Here is a 17,702-nt window from a genome sequence, read left to right on the forward strand (position 1 = left end):
AACAGTTTAGCTTCAATTCTATTCAGTTTGCTTATAAATGAGAGAAAATGTTAAACTGAAATCTGTTTCTGCAGTTAAGTTGTGGCTGAAAGAAAACAGTACCTCTGATACAAACAGCTGAAGAAAGCTTTGTCTAGAGCTTGAAGCAGAGCCAATGCTCCTCCTCATCAAAACGGGTCACCTGAGGGGATCCAGGTAGCCCTTGTCTGGAGGTTTGGGGGCACGTCCCACTGTGAGGAAACCTCAGGGCAGACCCAGAACTTTCCTACAGGTTTACATATCCTCTCTGGAACCGGGGTCCCTCACGAGGAGCTGGAGAGAAATGTCTGGGCTTCCCTCCCAGACCTGTTGCTGACCCGGACTTGGATGAAAGATGGAAAACGGATGGATAGTCAAAACAGTAGTAGATCATTGTGGCGTATCCAATAACATGTAAAAATATAGAAATCTAACACAAAGCCAGCTCCATTGTCTTGATTTGAACGCACTGATATGAATCCGCTCTGCTTTTAGGGACGTGGCATTATGAGTCACAGCATCTTAGACCGACTCTTACTCGACCAATGGTGATAGAGTTTCCTTCATCCCAGAGGGTGGTTGGTTAATGGTAACGAAGGGAATAAAGGACAATCAACAGCAGCATACAGGAAACGATCACTGTCAGATTTCATGAGTTACAGAAAATAAACAAGTTGCAAATTCATATTTAGACATCAAACGTGTTCCAGATAGGTAGTTGTGCATTCACATGAAGGTATCAGAAGTTCTGTCCGTTTGGTAAATTCAGCACATTCATGTTTTTGTGCCACTTTTCTACTGATTAAATCTGTCTTTCTGCCTGGAGCCAGTTCTGAAATCCACACCGGTGGAGAGCTTTCTCAGGAAACCCTCTGGCTGCCATCTGGCTCCTCCTTTCCTCCTCCTGTACCCGTACCCCTTCCGTCTCACTGCCTCCTCCAGCGGTTCTTAGGTTTCTCTTCACACTCAGGGCCCTCGCATGTACCTGGCAGCAGTGGAGGGGGCGCTGGCGTGACCTTCACGGGGACGGGCGTGTCTGAGCTGACGCTGCTGAGCAGAGCAGGAAGCTCGTGTGAGATGGCCTTCTCTATCTTCTCGAGCAGACAGCCACCGGTCCAGCTGCAGTGCTGCGAGAGCTGCTTGAAACCAGAAACTGGGTTGACTCCGAAGAAGTCCTCATAGGCCTCCTTGTCGGGCAGGTCGAACTTGCTGACGTTGGTTTTGGCCAGAATGGACTTGAAGATGTAATACTTGTCTGGGTCATTCACAATGTCTCGGAAAATTTCATGGGGGTCACCAAACCAGCCCAGCTTGTCGTGGTAGGTCTGAAGGTACCGGTCCACTAGCAGGGCGTGGATGCGCACGCGGATGGCATGCTGACGGATGAAGGCGATTTTGTTCTCTATCTGATTCTCGATCACCTGCAGAAACAGAAATGAGATTCAAAGAAATAAAGATGGAGACAGAAATACCTAAAAAAGGATTAACTGGGTGGTTTGGATGACGATGAAATACTTCAGTGGCGCCTCGATTACAACGAGACAAAAAGGGAAGTCAAACATCTGGCAGCAGTATCTAGTAGAAGCATCACTTTTACCTCTGCACCCAGACCAGTCCAGCTCCAAACATAACCCTAAAACAAGAGAACGAGACGCACCTGGTTCAAGTCCTCCAGCAGAGAGATCTCCTCCTTCATGAAGAGCTCTCGGCTGGTGTCTGCAGCATACTCCTGAGGCCAGAAGGAGCTGACGTAGACCCGCGGGGGCTCTGTGACGTTCACCAGTGGCGCCATGCTCCAGAACAGGGCCCCGTAAACCCTCATCAGGTCCTGGGTGGAGACGCTGTCGGCCTTGTTGAGGATGAGGCGAATCTGGGACTCGCGGCCTTTCATCTGCCCGAAGAGCATCTCCAACTCTCCTCCCACATCCAGCTTGGTGGGGTCGAACACCAGGAAAATGAGATCAGCTCGGTCTATGAACCACTGGCACACCTCATTGTAGGGGTAACCTGCAGAAACGGCTGTTACAGATGGTCCTGAAGAGAGATTTTTATCACGAGGGCACAGACGCGTTCCTGTCACCTCTCTCTTGCTGCTTGCGGTTTTCAATGATGCCTGGCGTGTCGACGAAGGTGACCCTCTCCAGCAGCTTGTGGGACATTTCGATGCCCACCAGTTTCTCCAGGAAACCCTGACCAAACTTCTCCAGGGGAGAGAAGGGCCGAGAACTGTCTGCTGCCATGACGATGCCCTCGATGGTTCGAAACTTGTCACCGTGCATGGTAACCGTGTATTCAGATGTGGTGGGTTCAGCGCCTGGTGCACCGATGAAGGAATCAGGTCTCATTTTTCTTACACTGTCAGAAAAAAACAAACAAACAAATATGTGCAAACCTGTGTAGAGTTCCTGCTGGGTTCCATGGAGACCGAGCAGGTAGTTGATCATGGAGGACTTGCCAACGCTCCAGGGTCCCAGAAACAGAACCATGGGTTTAGAGGTGATCTCACCATCTGAAAGCGTGTCAAAAGGGAAGAATAGGATTCAGAATAATGACAATTATAAAGTATTTAGTCATTTTTATAGAAATGAAAATTTGAGTGAAGATTTGTCGTAATTTTATAAATAAGAAATGTCATTGTTTTTTATTTTGTTGGTGAACTTATCACATGCTAAAATTACTAAGCAGAATACGTATGCATACGGGTATGGACGAATTCTGACAATAATCTCAAATTTTTGTTTTTTTTTTCTCTCAAAAGTCAAAAAGTCAAAATTCTGAGAAAAAAGTCAGATTTTTTCCTTCTCGGTGGCCCTAATCCTCTTCCATATCTGAGAAAGACTATGGCCTTAATCTGCTGGGGAGATTTTATACATTTTATTGTTTTACAATGTTTCACACGTTTATTTAAATAGGATTAAAATGCAAATGGAATGAAAGCCTTTTAAGTCGTTCTCGGGGTAAAGATACATCAGTGCACCACTTCTTAGAGCTAAACATTTCCCACATCACAGCTGAGCTTCAGATGGCAGGTTTTAGGTTTTATTTCCTGATATTTGACGTTTCTCACCCCAGATTGGATGACAGCAACGTAACTCTTACTTGCAACGTTGATGTTTTTTCTCTACAAATGACACAGGTGGAGGACATTCTGATGTGTGGTGAAGTTGCCAATGCTAACGGTTAGCTTAAACTAGCCGAGGCATCCGCTGCTGTTTCCAGGACGTTAAAACAACAACAGCCTTCGCCGTCGTGAGTCATGATGGGCGTTCCATAAATGCTAATTCACAGTGTGACGTAGATCTTTCAGGATTTTCAAATCCTAGAGTTTCTCCGTCTATTTTCTATCAGAAGGTAATGTAGGAGACTATTTTCATGTTCAGCCTGCATGAAGAACTCAGGCCTAGTCCACACGTAGCCGTTTTTTTTTTAAAAAACGAATATCCGCCCCTCCAAAAACTTGCATCCACACCACCTTGTTTTAAAAAAAACTCTGTCCACACGTACCCGGATAAATACGTTGTTAAGGACATGCCAGACCTGTAGGCTGCAGTACTTCCCCCGTTCTTAACCTCGTCCTTCGTCTGTGGTCTTCCGCAAGGAGCAGTAATTCCGCTTGCAAAAACAAACAAGCAGAAAGCGCTTGGACAATTGATAAAGCGAGCGCAGCTCTGAGGACATCCATGCTGTCGGCTAGTGTAAACACAGGTCGCACACGTGATGTCAGCATTTTTTTGTCGCGGAAAGTGACGTTGCGGACCTTAAAACTCCGGTTTTGTCCGTCCACACGCAGACACCCAAAACGGAGAAAACACAGATCTTCACTTTGGCCGGAGTTCTTAAAAAGATCCGTTTTCGTGTGAAAAAACTCCGTTTTCGTGTGGATGACAGGCCAAAACGTAGAAAAATGTCTACGTTCTGGCAGATCCCCGGCTACGAGTGGACAGGGCCTTAGTGACCAATTATATCAGAAATAACATTTAAAAACATGATTTTATGAAGCCAAATGTCTCAAAAGTATAGGATTTTAAGTTTCTCTGTCCATTTTTGGATCTCTGAGTGTCACGACTAATGATGCCAGGATCAGAAAACCAACATTTGATTTTCTTCGGGCGGTCATGTACTTTTCTCCAGCTCCACAAGGCGTCCCAGTCCCAAAGCCCTACTGCTGCTCTGCCCTCTGGTGCTTGGGAACGTGTGTGCCTGGCCCCGCATGAAGTTCCCTTCAAATTTCAGCAAACAGAGACTTTATTGTTCTTCTCCATTTGCCTGGTTAGAAAAATCTGAGCATCCTGGCTCCGAAGTCGGTCCTAGTTATGATTAGAAACGACTTTGTGCTTCACGGTTTCCATCCAGTTCCACTTCATTAAACTGCATGTTTTCAACAATGTGGGCCACAGGAGCACGCGGTTTGTGTTGTTTTCCTCCACAGGAAGCGGACACACACACCAACCTGTAACTTCATGCTGCCTGAGCTCGTTGTACTTAAAGGCCTGCTCCATGGGTTTGATGGCTGTGTGGTAGATGTTCAGCAGTTTCTTTATTGCACCTGCACACAGAAAATCAAAGAGAGACTCATGACAAACGCTGCTTCCGCTGCACATGATGAGTTACCCTCATAAAGTTTTACCATATGGAGCTGAGATAATTAACAAACCGGCTTTGCTGCAGCCCAGCAGAACAGAGGGGCTTTCATGTCGGGAGCAGATACACATTTACACCAATTAATCACCCTCCTGCACACACTCACGTACAGTCGTACAGTACGTGCGCTCATGCAGGGGCCTCGGATCTGGACATCAGGAAGTCATTTTCAGAATAGTTTCAGCTCAGAAACCCCTTAAAGCGGCTTCAAGCTTTTCTTTCATTGGTTGCAAAACACATCTGGTTTTCTTTTGGATCGACAGAGTAGGTGTAAACATTCTGATGCCTTTTTGTTTTAGCACACAAGTGCAGGCATTTCCGCTACAGACGTCCAGGAGACAGCCGGAGACGGACCAGTCTGATGTGTTTTATTGGCTCTAATGGCGTGTGGTTGATTGTTCCTCACCAGTGTACTCTGCTGAGGGCTCTGCAGTCGCCAGCCGCAGCATGTCTTCGATGTGGGAGCGGTCCCTCAGGCCTGAGCCGATTGTCTCTGTGTGTGAAATAAAAAAAAAAATAGTGAGTCAACTTTTCAGCTTAAAAGCCCAAATCCACCTGTCATGCTTTCCTGTATGAGGGTCTGTTTGTAACGTTGTACTTGATAAAAGGTACACGTTACCGTATTTTAGCACTCAATAACTATAACACACACACATAAAAAAACATTTCACCACATTCACATAGAAAACTACAGAAATAATCTAGATGAGATTTACATATGTAATTCATTTTTAATGTAGCATTACTACCTAAAATATAATTCTAATGTAAACATGAATTATTATGATCAAAAACTACTCCTACAACTAATAATAATTATTATTTATTTTTATTTGTTATTATTATTTCTATTACTATTATTATTATTATTGAGGATTATTTTCAACCTGCTTCATTTAGATTTAGATTTCAATATTAAAATCTCACTATGTAAATTTTAATATTTAGATTTGACTTTGCAACTATTTAAGCATGTTTCATTCTAAAGATGTGTTTTAACATTCTTCTTCTTCTTCTTCTTCTTCTTCTTATTATTATTCTTATTCAAAGCTAAAAACAGCTAACTTTACAATCAACGCTCCATATTTCTGAGGAACATTAACCAGATTTTAAAGTGTGAAATTTGTGCAAATAAAAGTGCAAAAATGATCACCAAAGTCCTTGATGAGCCGTGAGTGACCAGGCCAGCTGGACCCAGCACTTGTCCAACTCTTAAATCATCCTGTTGTCCATTAATCAGTCTCCCTGTTTCACTGCTATTTCAGTCCCTTTATTTCTGTACCAGAGCTTGTTGCTAATTCCTGTTCAACACCGTGTCGAATTCTGCAGGTTTGACGTGTCCAGCGGCGACAGAAAAGTAAATGTTTGCTCTTGATTGCTCAGTTTAATGTTCAACAATGAAAGTCTAACCAGAGATTTAGTGATTTCATCTAATAGTGATGAATTCTAGGAGAAAAATAAGTGACTTGAGATTTTGTTTGGTAACTTTAGACGAAACTTCTCTTGTCTGATGGACAAAATGCTGAGAAATCAACTGTTGAGATTGGCCAAAAGATGATCTGAGAAATAACCAAACTTTAGTAAGAGTCTATATTGTAGTATTTTGGGTCACAAATAAATATTTAAACAAATTTTAATTTGAGTTCAACCACTTTTTTGATCAAACTGTTTTTGAAGTAACAAAATGAAAAAGTCATAATACTATAAATAAAAAGTAGTTAAAGAGACATTTTTTTAAAGAAATAAAAAGTAAAAATCTGTGTTTTTCTGCCAAAAACACAAATCTCTGACTTTACATTATGTAATTATTTTATTTGTTTTATTTATTTATTTATTTATTTATTTTAAATGTTTTTTGCTGAAAACAGACAGAGATCATTTTAATCATTTGTTGCAGCACGTGTCTTCATCTGGAGACCCCATGGAGGTAATCTCATCAGTAGCATCATCATGTGTGAAAATGTAAGATTACAGAGGAAAATCATGTACCTTTGTCTTGAGACTGTCCAGGTTCCTCATCAGAAGCTTCAGGGTTCTCCTCTGACGTTTCCATTTCCACATGTTCTACAGATTCTGGTTGGACTTCCTCCACTGAAGGTTCATTTTCCTCTGGTTCTGGGTCAGGCCCAGGCGTCAGCTCTGGTTCTGAAAACACTTCCGGTTCTGTTTCTTTGGGTTCAGGCTCTGGTTCAGGAAGCTCAGCTGTGTCTGGTTCAGTTTTAGTTTCTTCATCCTCCTTCTCCTCAGCATCTGTAATTTCTCCAACCTCCACAGTGGCATGCTCTCCTGGTTCCTCTAGCAGCGCTTTATCTTTTGACTCCATCATTTCTTCATTAGAAACTGATTCAGATTCTTCTTTGGCAGGTAAATCCTCCAGGTCTTCTCCCTCCCCTTCCAAAAGTTTATCCTCATCTTCCTCAGACCCAACTAAAGTCTCCTCCTCTTCCTCAGAATCTTCTACACTTTGATCCTCCAATGAATCATCTTCTGCCTCAGCTTGTTCCTCAGATGCCCCCTCTTCATCCTCCTCCTGCTCTTCTCCTTCACTTACAACCACCTCAGAAGAAGACTCATCTTCGAGTGGAGGTGCTCCTTCCTCCTCGTGCTCTTCTTCAGCAGCTGCTGGGGCTTTGCAGGGCTGGCATGCGGCCTTCTCGGGAGCCGGTGTGTCATTGGAGGAGGTCTGGCTGGCGTCCGTTGAGTCACATCCACAAGAGAAAAGGTCTCCCTCTGGTTGCTGGAGCTGCAGATGCATCAGAGGCTCCTCATCATGGACGGAGGGCTCTGCAAGGAGGTGTAGAAGAACGAAAGTAGAAGAAATCTAATGAGCAAAATAAGATTTTAGAGTAAAACGGAACAAACAGAATCCCTTTCTCTGTACTGTTTGGTTGAAAATATCAGAGTCAAACTTTGATTTCTGGATGTTTTGTGGTGATGTGTCTGTGAACCTTCCACCTGCAGCATTTCTGATAGCCTCCGTTGTCAGGACAACGTCCCGCTTGTCAACACGGGAGAATGAGACGGGATGCAGCAGAATACCAAACAAACTGACTCGTGTTAAAGGTCTGAGTGGAGTCTGCTGATCTTTAGATTGAAATGAGGTCCGTTTGCTTTCTAGTGTCGCGTCGAGAGGATTCGGTGAACTGATCTGATTCAGCCTCGTCTTCATGAACAATAATTATTTTATCACATCTGTCAGAGCCAGCTGGGAGAGTCTCACCTCGAACGGGATCAGTGTTTTTCCACAGATGACAAAACGACTCTTAAAACAAGACAGTAATGAGCTGGAACGCACTAACAGATCTGTAACTCAGCGCCTTGGGCTTCCTGACAGGGTTGCGGAAGGCGCTTTATAAATAAAGCTTTGATTTGATTTGATTTGAACTCTATTTTCCATTTTTATGCTTTGTTTCATCCTAACCAGTCACATATTTTCTCCTTCCTTGTTGCACCAATAAAATTCTCAGTCAGCTTGTTTTTTTTTTTTTTGTGATCAGCTTTGGTTACATTTAATCTATTATAGGAATAAACATATTTTATTAAAAGCTACCAGCAGAGCAAACGTTCAGATTTCAGCTCCGATCGGCATCAAACTCAGTCATTCGTTTATCACAAAGCAGGGGACTCGGAGTTCCTCCACACGGGGGCTTGTTCACTACTACGGTGCTCAAAGAGCACAAGTTTGTGACCTGTAATAAAGAAGGAACACACAGTGGGACACGGTGTGACGTGAGACGTTTAAATGAATGGTGACGGTTCGTGTTACAGGATGGACTCAGTGTAAAGGACAAAGATTAAAAGGCAGGTGTCTCAAATGTCAGATGTTCACCAACAACCTAATAAAATGTTGTTAGTTGTGGAGTTAACACTTTAATTCCCAACTGTAATCTAGTGGAGGTTCAGGCTTTATCGATTGATTTCTAATAAATTTAGCTGAGGATAGATAGATAATAGGGGAGTAAAGTGAAGTGTTTTATAGACGATAAATGAGCCGCACTTGCATAGCGCCTCTCAGAGTAAGGACTCCAAAGCGCTTTACACTACTGTGTACCATTCATCCATTCACACACACATTCACACACTGATGGTGATGAGCTACGATGTAGCCACAGCTGCCCTGGGGCGCGCTGACAGAAGCAGGTTTTAACCCCTTAAATATCCAGGTTCCATGAACACAACAGGGTTTTATCCCATGGGCGGGATGCTGGAATGCTTAATCACAGTTTTAATGTACTTTTGTATCTTATTGTATTGTTTTATTTAATATTATTTAATTTCATATGAAATAACTTCACATCCTGTTGTATTGTAATTAATGGTTTAAAATTACACCATGTTGTATAATTGTATCGTTTAATTATTTCATTTTGAAACATTTCTTATTGCAGATCCATCCATTTTCATCCACTTATCCGGGGTCGGGTCACAGGGACAGCAGCCTGAGCAGGAAGGCCCAGGCTTCCCTTTCCCCAGCCACTTGGACCAGCTCCTCTGGGAATCCCAAGGCACTCCCTGACCAGCCGAGAGACATAGTCCCTCTCGGGTCTTCCTTTAGGTCTCCTCCCAGTTGGACGTGCCTGGAAAACCTCACCAGGAAGGCATCCTAACCAGATTTGTGAGCCACCTGAACTGGCTCCTCTCGATGTGGAGGAGCAGTGGATCAACTCCAACCCCTCCTGGAGGACCGAGCTTCTCACCCTACCTCTAAGGGAGAGCCCAGACACCCTGCAGAGAAAACTCATTTCAGCTGCTTGTATCTGTGATCTTGTTCTTGTAGTAACGACCCAACGCTCGTGACCACAGGTAAGGGTAGGAACGTAGACCGCCTTCTGGCTAAGCTCTCTCTTTACCTTGACAGATGGGTACAACGGCCGCATCACTGCAGATGCAGCGCCGATCTGCCTATCGATCTCACGCTTCATCTTTCCCTCACTCGTGATAAAGACCCAGAGATACCTAAACTTCTCCACTTGGGGCAGGATCCCATCCCTGACCCGGAGAAGGCATTCTACCCTTTTCTGACCCAAGACCATGGTCTCGGAGCTGATTCTCATACCAGCTGCTTCACACTCACTGCTCCAGCGAAAACCGGCGATCACGTTCTAATGAAGCCAACAGAACCTCATCATCTACAAAAAGCAAAGACCTGATCCTTAGGTCACCAAAACACAGATGATGTCATCATATATATATTGTGTGTATTCACCTATTTCAATGTATAATGTGTCGTGGCACCATGGCATCACATCGTATTACATTGTTTAGTATTGCATTGTCATGTTATATAGCATCACTGTATTGTGCTGTATCATATTGTACATTGGTTCTCGACCGGAAAAGGGTGGCTTGCCACCTCCGGGTCGGGGGAGAGGTCCTACCTCAAGTGGAGGAGTTTAAGTATCTCGGGGTCTTGTTCACGAGTGAGGGTAGGAGGGATCGGGAGATCGACAGGCGGATTGGTTCGGCGTCTGCAGTGATGCGGACGCTGAGCCGATCCGTCGTGGGGAAGAGGGAGCTGAGCCAGAAAGCCAGGCTCTCGATTTACCGGTCGATCTACGTCCCAATCCTCACCTATGGTCATGAGCTTTGGGTAATGACCGAAAGAACGAGATCGCGGATACAAGCGGCCGAAATGACTTTCCTCCGTAGGGTGGCCGGGCTCAGCCTTAGAGATAGGGTGAGGAGCTCGGACATTCGGGAGGGACTCGGAGTAGAACCGCTGCTCCTCCGGATCGAAAGGAGCCAGTTGAGGTGGTTTGGGCATCTGGTCAGGATGCCTCCTGGACGCCTCCCCGGGGAGGTGTTTCGGGCATGTCCTGCCGGCAGAAGGCCCCCGGGTCGACCCAGGACACGTTGGAGAGGTTACATCTCCAGTCTGGTCCGGGAACGCCTTGGGGTCCTGCCGGAGGAGCTGGTGGACAAGGCCGGGGAGAGGACGGCCTGGAGCTCCCTAGTTGGGATGCTGCCCCCGCGACCCGGACCCGGATAAGCGGAGGAAGACGACGACGACGACGACGATCATATTGTACCAAATCATGTTTTAAAATCCTCCTGGTCTCAAACCTGTGAGTTAGCTGTCATTTAGCTTAAAAAAGCAAGGTAAGATATTATTTTTTAAAACATCAAACATCGTGCAGAAAACATGCGGCAACCACCCAAAGTCCGAACAGTGAAACATTAATATCCGATTCTTTATTAACCCCTCGGGAAGTTTCCTCAGGGAAATCAGTGTCCAGCAGTGGATAATCATCAGGAAAATATAAAACTGTTTCAACAAGAAAAAATATGGAAAAGGACTAAAATAAAAATAATAAGAAAAAGATGAACAATTTGATAAAATGTATACATTAAAAGGTAAATATGGATATGCTCTTTTGTTCTAGGCAGGCCTAGAAGTAAATAAGTCAAATGAAATGCCACGGTACTTGTCTTGTTGCTTGAACAGGTTTCAGCTCTCATCCAAAAACTTTTTTACTCATCTGCTCATTCTTCAAGACGAATTTGTACAACGATCTTGGATAGAGGAGTTCACACTCACACAGGTGTCCTAAAAGACACCATCAGGACTTGATGTTCTTTTCTGTCCCCCCACACACAGCCTGCGATGCTCCCTTCCGCCTATTTTAAGGCGCGTACAACTCATTTTCTCCCATGATGTCGTTGTCACCCCTCAGACCTGGAAGCTGTTCAGCTCATCACCCCTCAGGGGGCCATCAGAACACTGCGTGCAAACTCAGAACACACAGGTTAGGACATCTGGAGGAGAACCCTCCTCCAAGACCGTGTAGATCTCATGAAACCCAGACTTATGTGCAGCGCAGATGTCAATAACTGAGCGACTCAAAGGCGAGGCGGAGATTAGTAGACTAGAAACCTGCTCAGGACTCTGTGATCTCACTGGACCATGTGGGAAATTCTGCAGCACTGTCTGCATTGAATAACATAACATAGTAAAGGATGACATTGTCTGATTTCCTACACTGTATGTAAATTAAAGGTGCAGTATGTAAGAATATGGTGAGAATTTTACAGGGAGAAAATCCCAAAAGATTAAAGTTTCAGTTATTTTGGAAGAAATTGGTGGCCCAAGGACACAACAGCAACTGAGCGAGGCTCGAACCTGCAACCTCCTGATTACGAGGTGAGCATTTGACTCCTGTGCTACCATCACCTCAAAGGAAGGTAATACTGAGACATGTTTCATATCCAGCTGGCTGCAGAAATGGTCAGTTTTTCTCCTTTCAAAATAAGGTAAGGTGGGACGTAACTACTGTTTACCATCAGTGAGTGTGGGTTGCCATGTCCCCTGCGAGCTAATACTGCAGCACCGACAATTTTAATTTGACGACAGTCGGTAAAAAGCTCCAGAGTTGTTTAAAGTGGTTGCAGTAAATACATTTTACCTCAGGATGTCATTTTTACTTAAGCCTGGTTTATGCTTCTCCGTCAGCTCCGCAAGGGACAGACACACATGGATTGACGGAAGCGTTTTGCTCTTTTACTTCTCCGTCTCCTGGAGAGTGTTGCAAAGCAATTGCCCAGCAGGACCACAGAGGGCGTAGCGCTGTTCTGTGGTATCCTGTCATGTATCGGTCCAAGATCGTTTGTTTATATTGTGTTTTTTTGTGTACATAAGAGACTTTTAACACGGACATATTTGTCTCTCATTCTCCCACCGCTTCATGCGCTCCCCACCTCTAAACCCACGTTTCCTGTCATTTCCGTCCACAAATAAAACGCTTGCTGCGCATCTTTTCACTCCTCCAGTCACGGGAGGATGAAACTTTCATATTTTTAGAGTTTTTTCACGAGGCATTCTTCAAGCTTCTCCGTGTCTGCCGCGCCGCTAGTTATCCTCGGCTCTCTTTGCAATGGTGGCGCTGTAAACAACAGCGGCGTCCTGACCAATCACAAGCTTGCGTAATCCGTCTCGTTCGACGGATGTTTAAAAAAGTGGGCTCGACTCCGTACGTACTTGCGTGCCTGCCGGAGCCCTACGCAAGGACGGATAATGGCGTTGCGTGTGCTCCGCATTGACGCAGACGAAGCATAAATCAGGCTTTACTTTTCACATAATGCACCTTTAAAGCCCGCATGAGAGACCAATGTTTGCACACTTTTACATCAGAAATTCAAAGCGACATCCCTGTTTCCTGAAATAGGAAGACCTTCAAACTGTTCAAATTTATCACGTAATGCAGGGCTTCATCAGTAACTCCAACAGAACATTCTTTCCTAAATACACAAAACTTGTTTTGATCATTTTTGTACAAGTTACTTAAGTAACATTTGAGTACTTTAGTAGCAGTGGCAGTATGTCTGCTTGAGTGAATCTGTCAGAATTTATTAGGATGTGTTGTTAAAAAGTCTTTGATAGTCCTGAACAGAAGCCCGCAGTTTCAGCTTCCATTCCTACCAAAGCCTGATGTCTCCTCTCTGGTGCTGCCTCGGTCTGAGCTGCTGCAGCAGCCTGAACAGCACAGAGTTCTGGGGACAGAGTGGGACAGGTGTCCGGGTGCTGGATGGACGGAAATAGTCCCACAATGAGTCAGAGGGTGAAACGAAGGTGGGATAATTCCATTTCTATTTTCAGAAAGCGTGACACACTTCTTCTGCCTGTGATTGTCATGAAGCTGGAATGTAGCTCTGCTGCACTGTTGCGTGTAAATCCTGCAACAGCGAGAATCTCAGAGTTGTTGCTATGGTGATTATCAACATCAACACCTGAATATGGAGTCAAATCAACATGATGTCCTCAGTGAAAGATGGTCCGATTACACACATACATGTTGTTATTTTATTAGTGTGTGTGTGTGTGTGTGTGTGTGTGTGTGTGTTAGCAAACTGTCTTATAATCGACCACTGAAACTCTAATAAAGTCTCGATTGTGCATCTACAGCTTTAAGAGCCAAAATGGCCTCCACAGCTGACCCTATTCAACACAAAGATGGACACAACTGGTTCAGTTTCAGATACATTGAGATAGAGTTTCATGTGGTGACAGATCGTGCACGGGTCTTGCCATGCGGCAACAGATTTCACGTTACATTTTCAATATTTTGCAAAGACAACTTTAAATCCATTCTTTCTCAGCATTAAATAAACAATCAGTAAATCTTTGCTACTCTAACATTCCTTCAAGGAAATCAGACCTTTAATCTGTCTTAATTAGGTTATTTCTACATCCATCACCCCCTAAAGGCCAAATATGATGTAGAGTTGTGTAAGTTTTTAAAGCCCTGCTGTTTGGCTGCTGTGTCCTGATGACCTCCGCTGATCTCTCATGCCTGTTATAGAATGGAAACCACCCCCGCCCCCCTTTAATGGACACCGCTGACTAGATTTGCAGCTCTGTAGACAGAACAGATGAAGACATCAAGGAGACAATAAAGGCTACCCAGGCTTTAGCTGCGGGAGTGTTTTAAACTCATGTGTAGGACTTTGTGTTGCTCATGAGAAGCCATGGCCAAAGTAATCTTTGCATCAGAGTTATGTGATGCGTGTGCATTCTTGTGAGATTTGAAGAGATGGGGATCAGCACTCGCCATCGGTGACCCGCGGTATCTGATGACGACGTTGTCTGACAGATTTTTGATACCTGACAGCAGCTAGTGGGGGTCAGAATGATCCGGTGCAAGGACAGAGGGGAAGTTTAATGTTTACAGCCATTAAAGCTGCAGCAAAAAGCAAAAGTTCAGTGTCTTGTTTGTAAAGGGTACATTTGCTTCAAAAGGACTCTAATGGAAGCTTGTAAAACATCATGAGCCTCTAAACAGCCACAGCCACCTTGTTATTAGGCTGTCTAGTCGCTTTGAGAATCTGACACCTGCACGACTGCAGAATAAACATCAGACCGCAGAAACCTCATTTAACTGCAAATTCTGACATTTGTTCCAATCGCTCAACAAAACCACATCCGACCTTTGACCTTTCATTCATTAATGACTCCTAACAGCCAAACAGTGCATCAGAGAGACCTGCAAACCCACAACATGGCCAACAAGCTGCAACAGTTCAGAATGTCCATTCCACACACACAGCACACCTGGCTGGATAAATCTCACAATGCATCACAAAACTGTGCCGATACTGAATCGTTTGAATATTTGACCCAAATCGGCCTCTCGACGGGCCGCCATACCTGCAGCTGACAGAGCCAGGAAAGACAGCAGGCAGCATGCGGACACCAAAGCTTTCATGTTGGCTGCCAGGGGCCTGCTGCTCGTCCCCCGCAGCTATTTATACGGCCGTGGCTGAAGGTCAGAGGGCACTCCACTGGAGGCGGAGCACAGCAGCTGCACCCGGAGCAGCCGGAACAGCTGCTGTTCCAATCAGGGATGCTGATAGGAGCAAAGCAGGAAGATTAGCTGCTTTGTCTCCCTGTTAATTAACTTTTTGACATAAAAATTGTGAAGAAGTTTGAACCAATGCAGAAAGAAAAACTACTTTTTGCATTATTTTTATTATTTATATACGTGTCTTTAAACAGTTTTGGTATGGTAAAAAAGTTAAAATGTGTCACATAAAAATTTGGTTATTGTTGAGGTTTTTTTAAGGCAACTTAATAAAAACAATCAATTGGGCAAAAAAAAAAAGTTAAATAAAAAAACAAGAGGTGGTTTAGTTTTGGTGAGAATTAATAAAGTTCTGCAGTTTATTATTTTCCTCAGTTATTCAGACCCTAAGCAGAAATAAGCATAAACTCTATGTAACAAATAAATAAATGAATGTCCTCCTCTAAGAAGAATCAAGAGATCCATTCAGCAAACACATTAAGAGCTAATCTTCACATTTTGCTGCTCTTTGTTGAATTTCTCCTGTGGATATGTTTATTTTTAAATCTTAAAAGCAACGACTTGAATGTAACAGCATGAAACTGAATGCAGATGTGACCGATCATCCACTGAAGTGGAAAGAATGCACAATTTTGACTTATTTCAGAAAAATCATCATTTCCAGCTGAGATTCCCTACTGCCTTCTTGAAAATCACTTCCTGTTGTGCAACTACTTGCATATAAGAATTTTCCTCTTATGCTCCAAGTTTATATTCCAGCGCAATCATTTCTGGGATACTTTGATTTAGAAATACCTAGTGACATCATGTTGACCGATAGCTTGATTAGCAGAGTTGTTCATTATCTGAATTCATTTATTATGGAGTAACTTTTCATCTTTTATATGATCACAGAAATCAGATTAATAACAAAAATAAACTTTTTATTGAATCTTTTTGGTTTAAATCCGTGTTATTATTAATACCAAACCCACATTCATTCACATCTCCACACAAACCACAACTGATCGTCTCTTTTAGCCAAAAATAGATAATCAAATTGAGCCATCTGTGTTTAATTGTCAGATGTGATCTCAGCTGCAGACGATTGTATCGCCCCCTGGTGGACAGAAAAGGTAATAACATAAGAACGCAAAGAGAAGTGTAATAAAAAAGTACAAATTTTATTTTATTTTTTTCATCTTTTACAAAGGCCTGTTCACCCAATTTTTTTAATAAAAAAAATATAACAGCTTGTCATTGCCCTGGACTGATGAAAAAACAATGACAACAACAATAAGAGTCAAAAAATGTTAAAAGGGCTCTAAAAATTGAACGCAAGACAAATAACACAAATGAAGGCTAAAGAGCTGAACAAAGAGCTAATGAAATAAAAAGGCAGCAATAAGAAAAAACAACTGATTCAGGCAGTTTAGAACAAGTGCTTCATATGTAAAAAGTCCCCCAAATGCCAACACAATGTACAGAAACATCAGGGGGTGACACGCTTCTCTCACCTCATCAACACAACCCCCAACAACCAAGCTTCACAAATACAAAAAAAAAAAAACCCTAAACAAAACAAAAAAGCACCCCAAATACCCAAGTTTGGCATGAAAATACTAATCTAACCGGCTGATCAGTGAATTAAGTGTCCAAACATCCCGCACAAGATAGTGTCACTTAAAATAAAATGAAACGGTAAAGAAAATAAAGAAGAAGCCACTTAAGACCAGAGGAAACTGCTAATATGCATTGGGTTGGCAACAGAACAAACAAACATCAACAGACATGAATCCAAATGACGGAATGTTTACAGCATCAAGTCAGCGAATCGAATCAAGCCTGATGGGAGAGGGGCTCGGAGCGCGGCGTTCCAGTCAAGTTCCCGACGCAGACATAAGCAAAGTAACATGAGGTGCACAGACGCGGCGCATTTCAAAGGAAAATAAAGTTTCAGGGGGAGGGGAGGATTGTGGGTGGCACATCTGCTTTTCACTTCAGAGCTTTTCTCTGCACTTTCAGTGTCACACAATATTTTTGCTATTTTTAATTTGACTCAGACAAAAACCAAAGTTTCCCACCCAAAGCTGCCGATAGTTTCGTTTTTAGTTTTCCAAAATAGGTGCAAGTAACTGGGTTATTTCTGCGTGTGAGAAGTCGCACGGCAATTTTTTTTACTTTGGGCAAAATGAAAATAAATCCAGGAACACACAAAAAACAAAAACTAGTAAGTGGAGTGAAAGGTTTAGGCCTCAGCTTGGAGCACCACGCTGACCGGCAAAAAGAAGCACCTTGCAAGTAGAGTCAACTACATTCTTTGATAAAACATCAAGTTTCATTCGATAACTGTAGGTGCGGCGCGCACGCGCGCCCGTCCACGGTGCATAGACAACTTCACCTCATCTAGAAATGACTCCAACAACACGTACAGAAGATGAAATTGCATAAATACAAACATCACTAGTGCATAGTCACTGAAATCCTCAAACCGAGACCAGACGATCGTTTTAGGCCCTCGGAGGAGCCAACGGAATCCCGAATAATCCCAATCCGTTTCCAATTCTAACGTCAGCAGAATGAGAGGAAGAGTCCGATTCAGTCAAAAGGGTCGGATCACATTTAAACAGGCTGTTCGTGAAAACAGCAGACATGTTGTTGCTTAAACAAAAGTACTTTTTAAAAACTTTTAACGTTAATCTCCCTACTTTAACCAGATTATAAAAATAGGGGGGTTATATTTAAACTGATTCATGAAATTAACCTCAC

At 43.4% G+C, this 17,702-nt stretch overlaps 1 protein-coding gene across 1 annotated transcript; it reads right to left on the reverse strand.

Moving 5' to 3' along the window:
* Positions 1-712: 712 nt before the first annotated feature.
* LOC107390544 (sarcalumenin) lies at positions 713-14,902 on the reverse strand. The gene is made up of 8 exons (XM_015967342.3): positions 14,801-14,902; positions 6,649-7,443; positions 5,066-5,152; positions 4,469-4,564; positions 2,411-2,527; positions 2,099-2,332; positions 1,676-2,025; positions 713-1,439 (listed from the first exon to the last, which is right to left on the reverse strand). Exons 1-8 carry the CDS (start codon positions 14,856-14,858, stop codon positions 945-947), a joined length of 2,232 nt encoding a protein of 743 aa, XP_015822828.1. The 5' UTR covers positions 14,859-14,902; the 3' UTR covers positions 713-944.
* Between the last annotated feature and the right edge of the window lie 2,800 nt (positions 14,903-17,702).

Source organism: Nothobranchius furzeri, chromosome 4 (assembly GCF_043380555.1).
Source record: "Nothobranchius furzeri strain GRZ-AD chromosome 4, NfurGRZ-RIMD1, whole genome shotgun sequence".
NCBI lineage: Eukaryota > Metazoa > Chordata > Actinopteri > Cyprinodontiformes > Nothobranchiidae > Nothobranchius > Nothobranchius furzeri.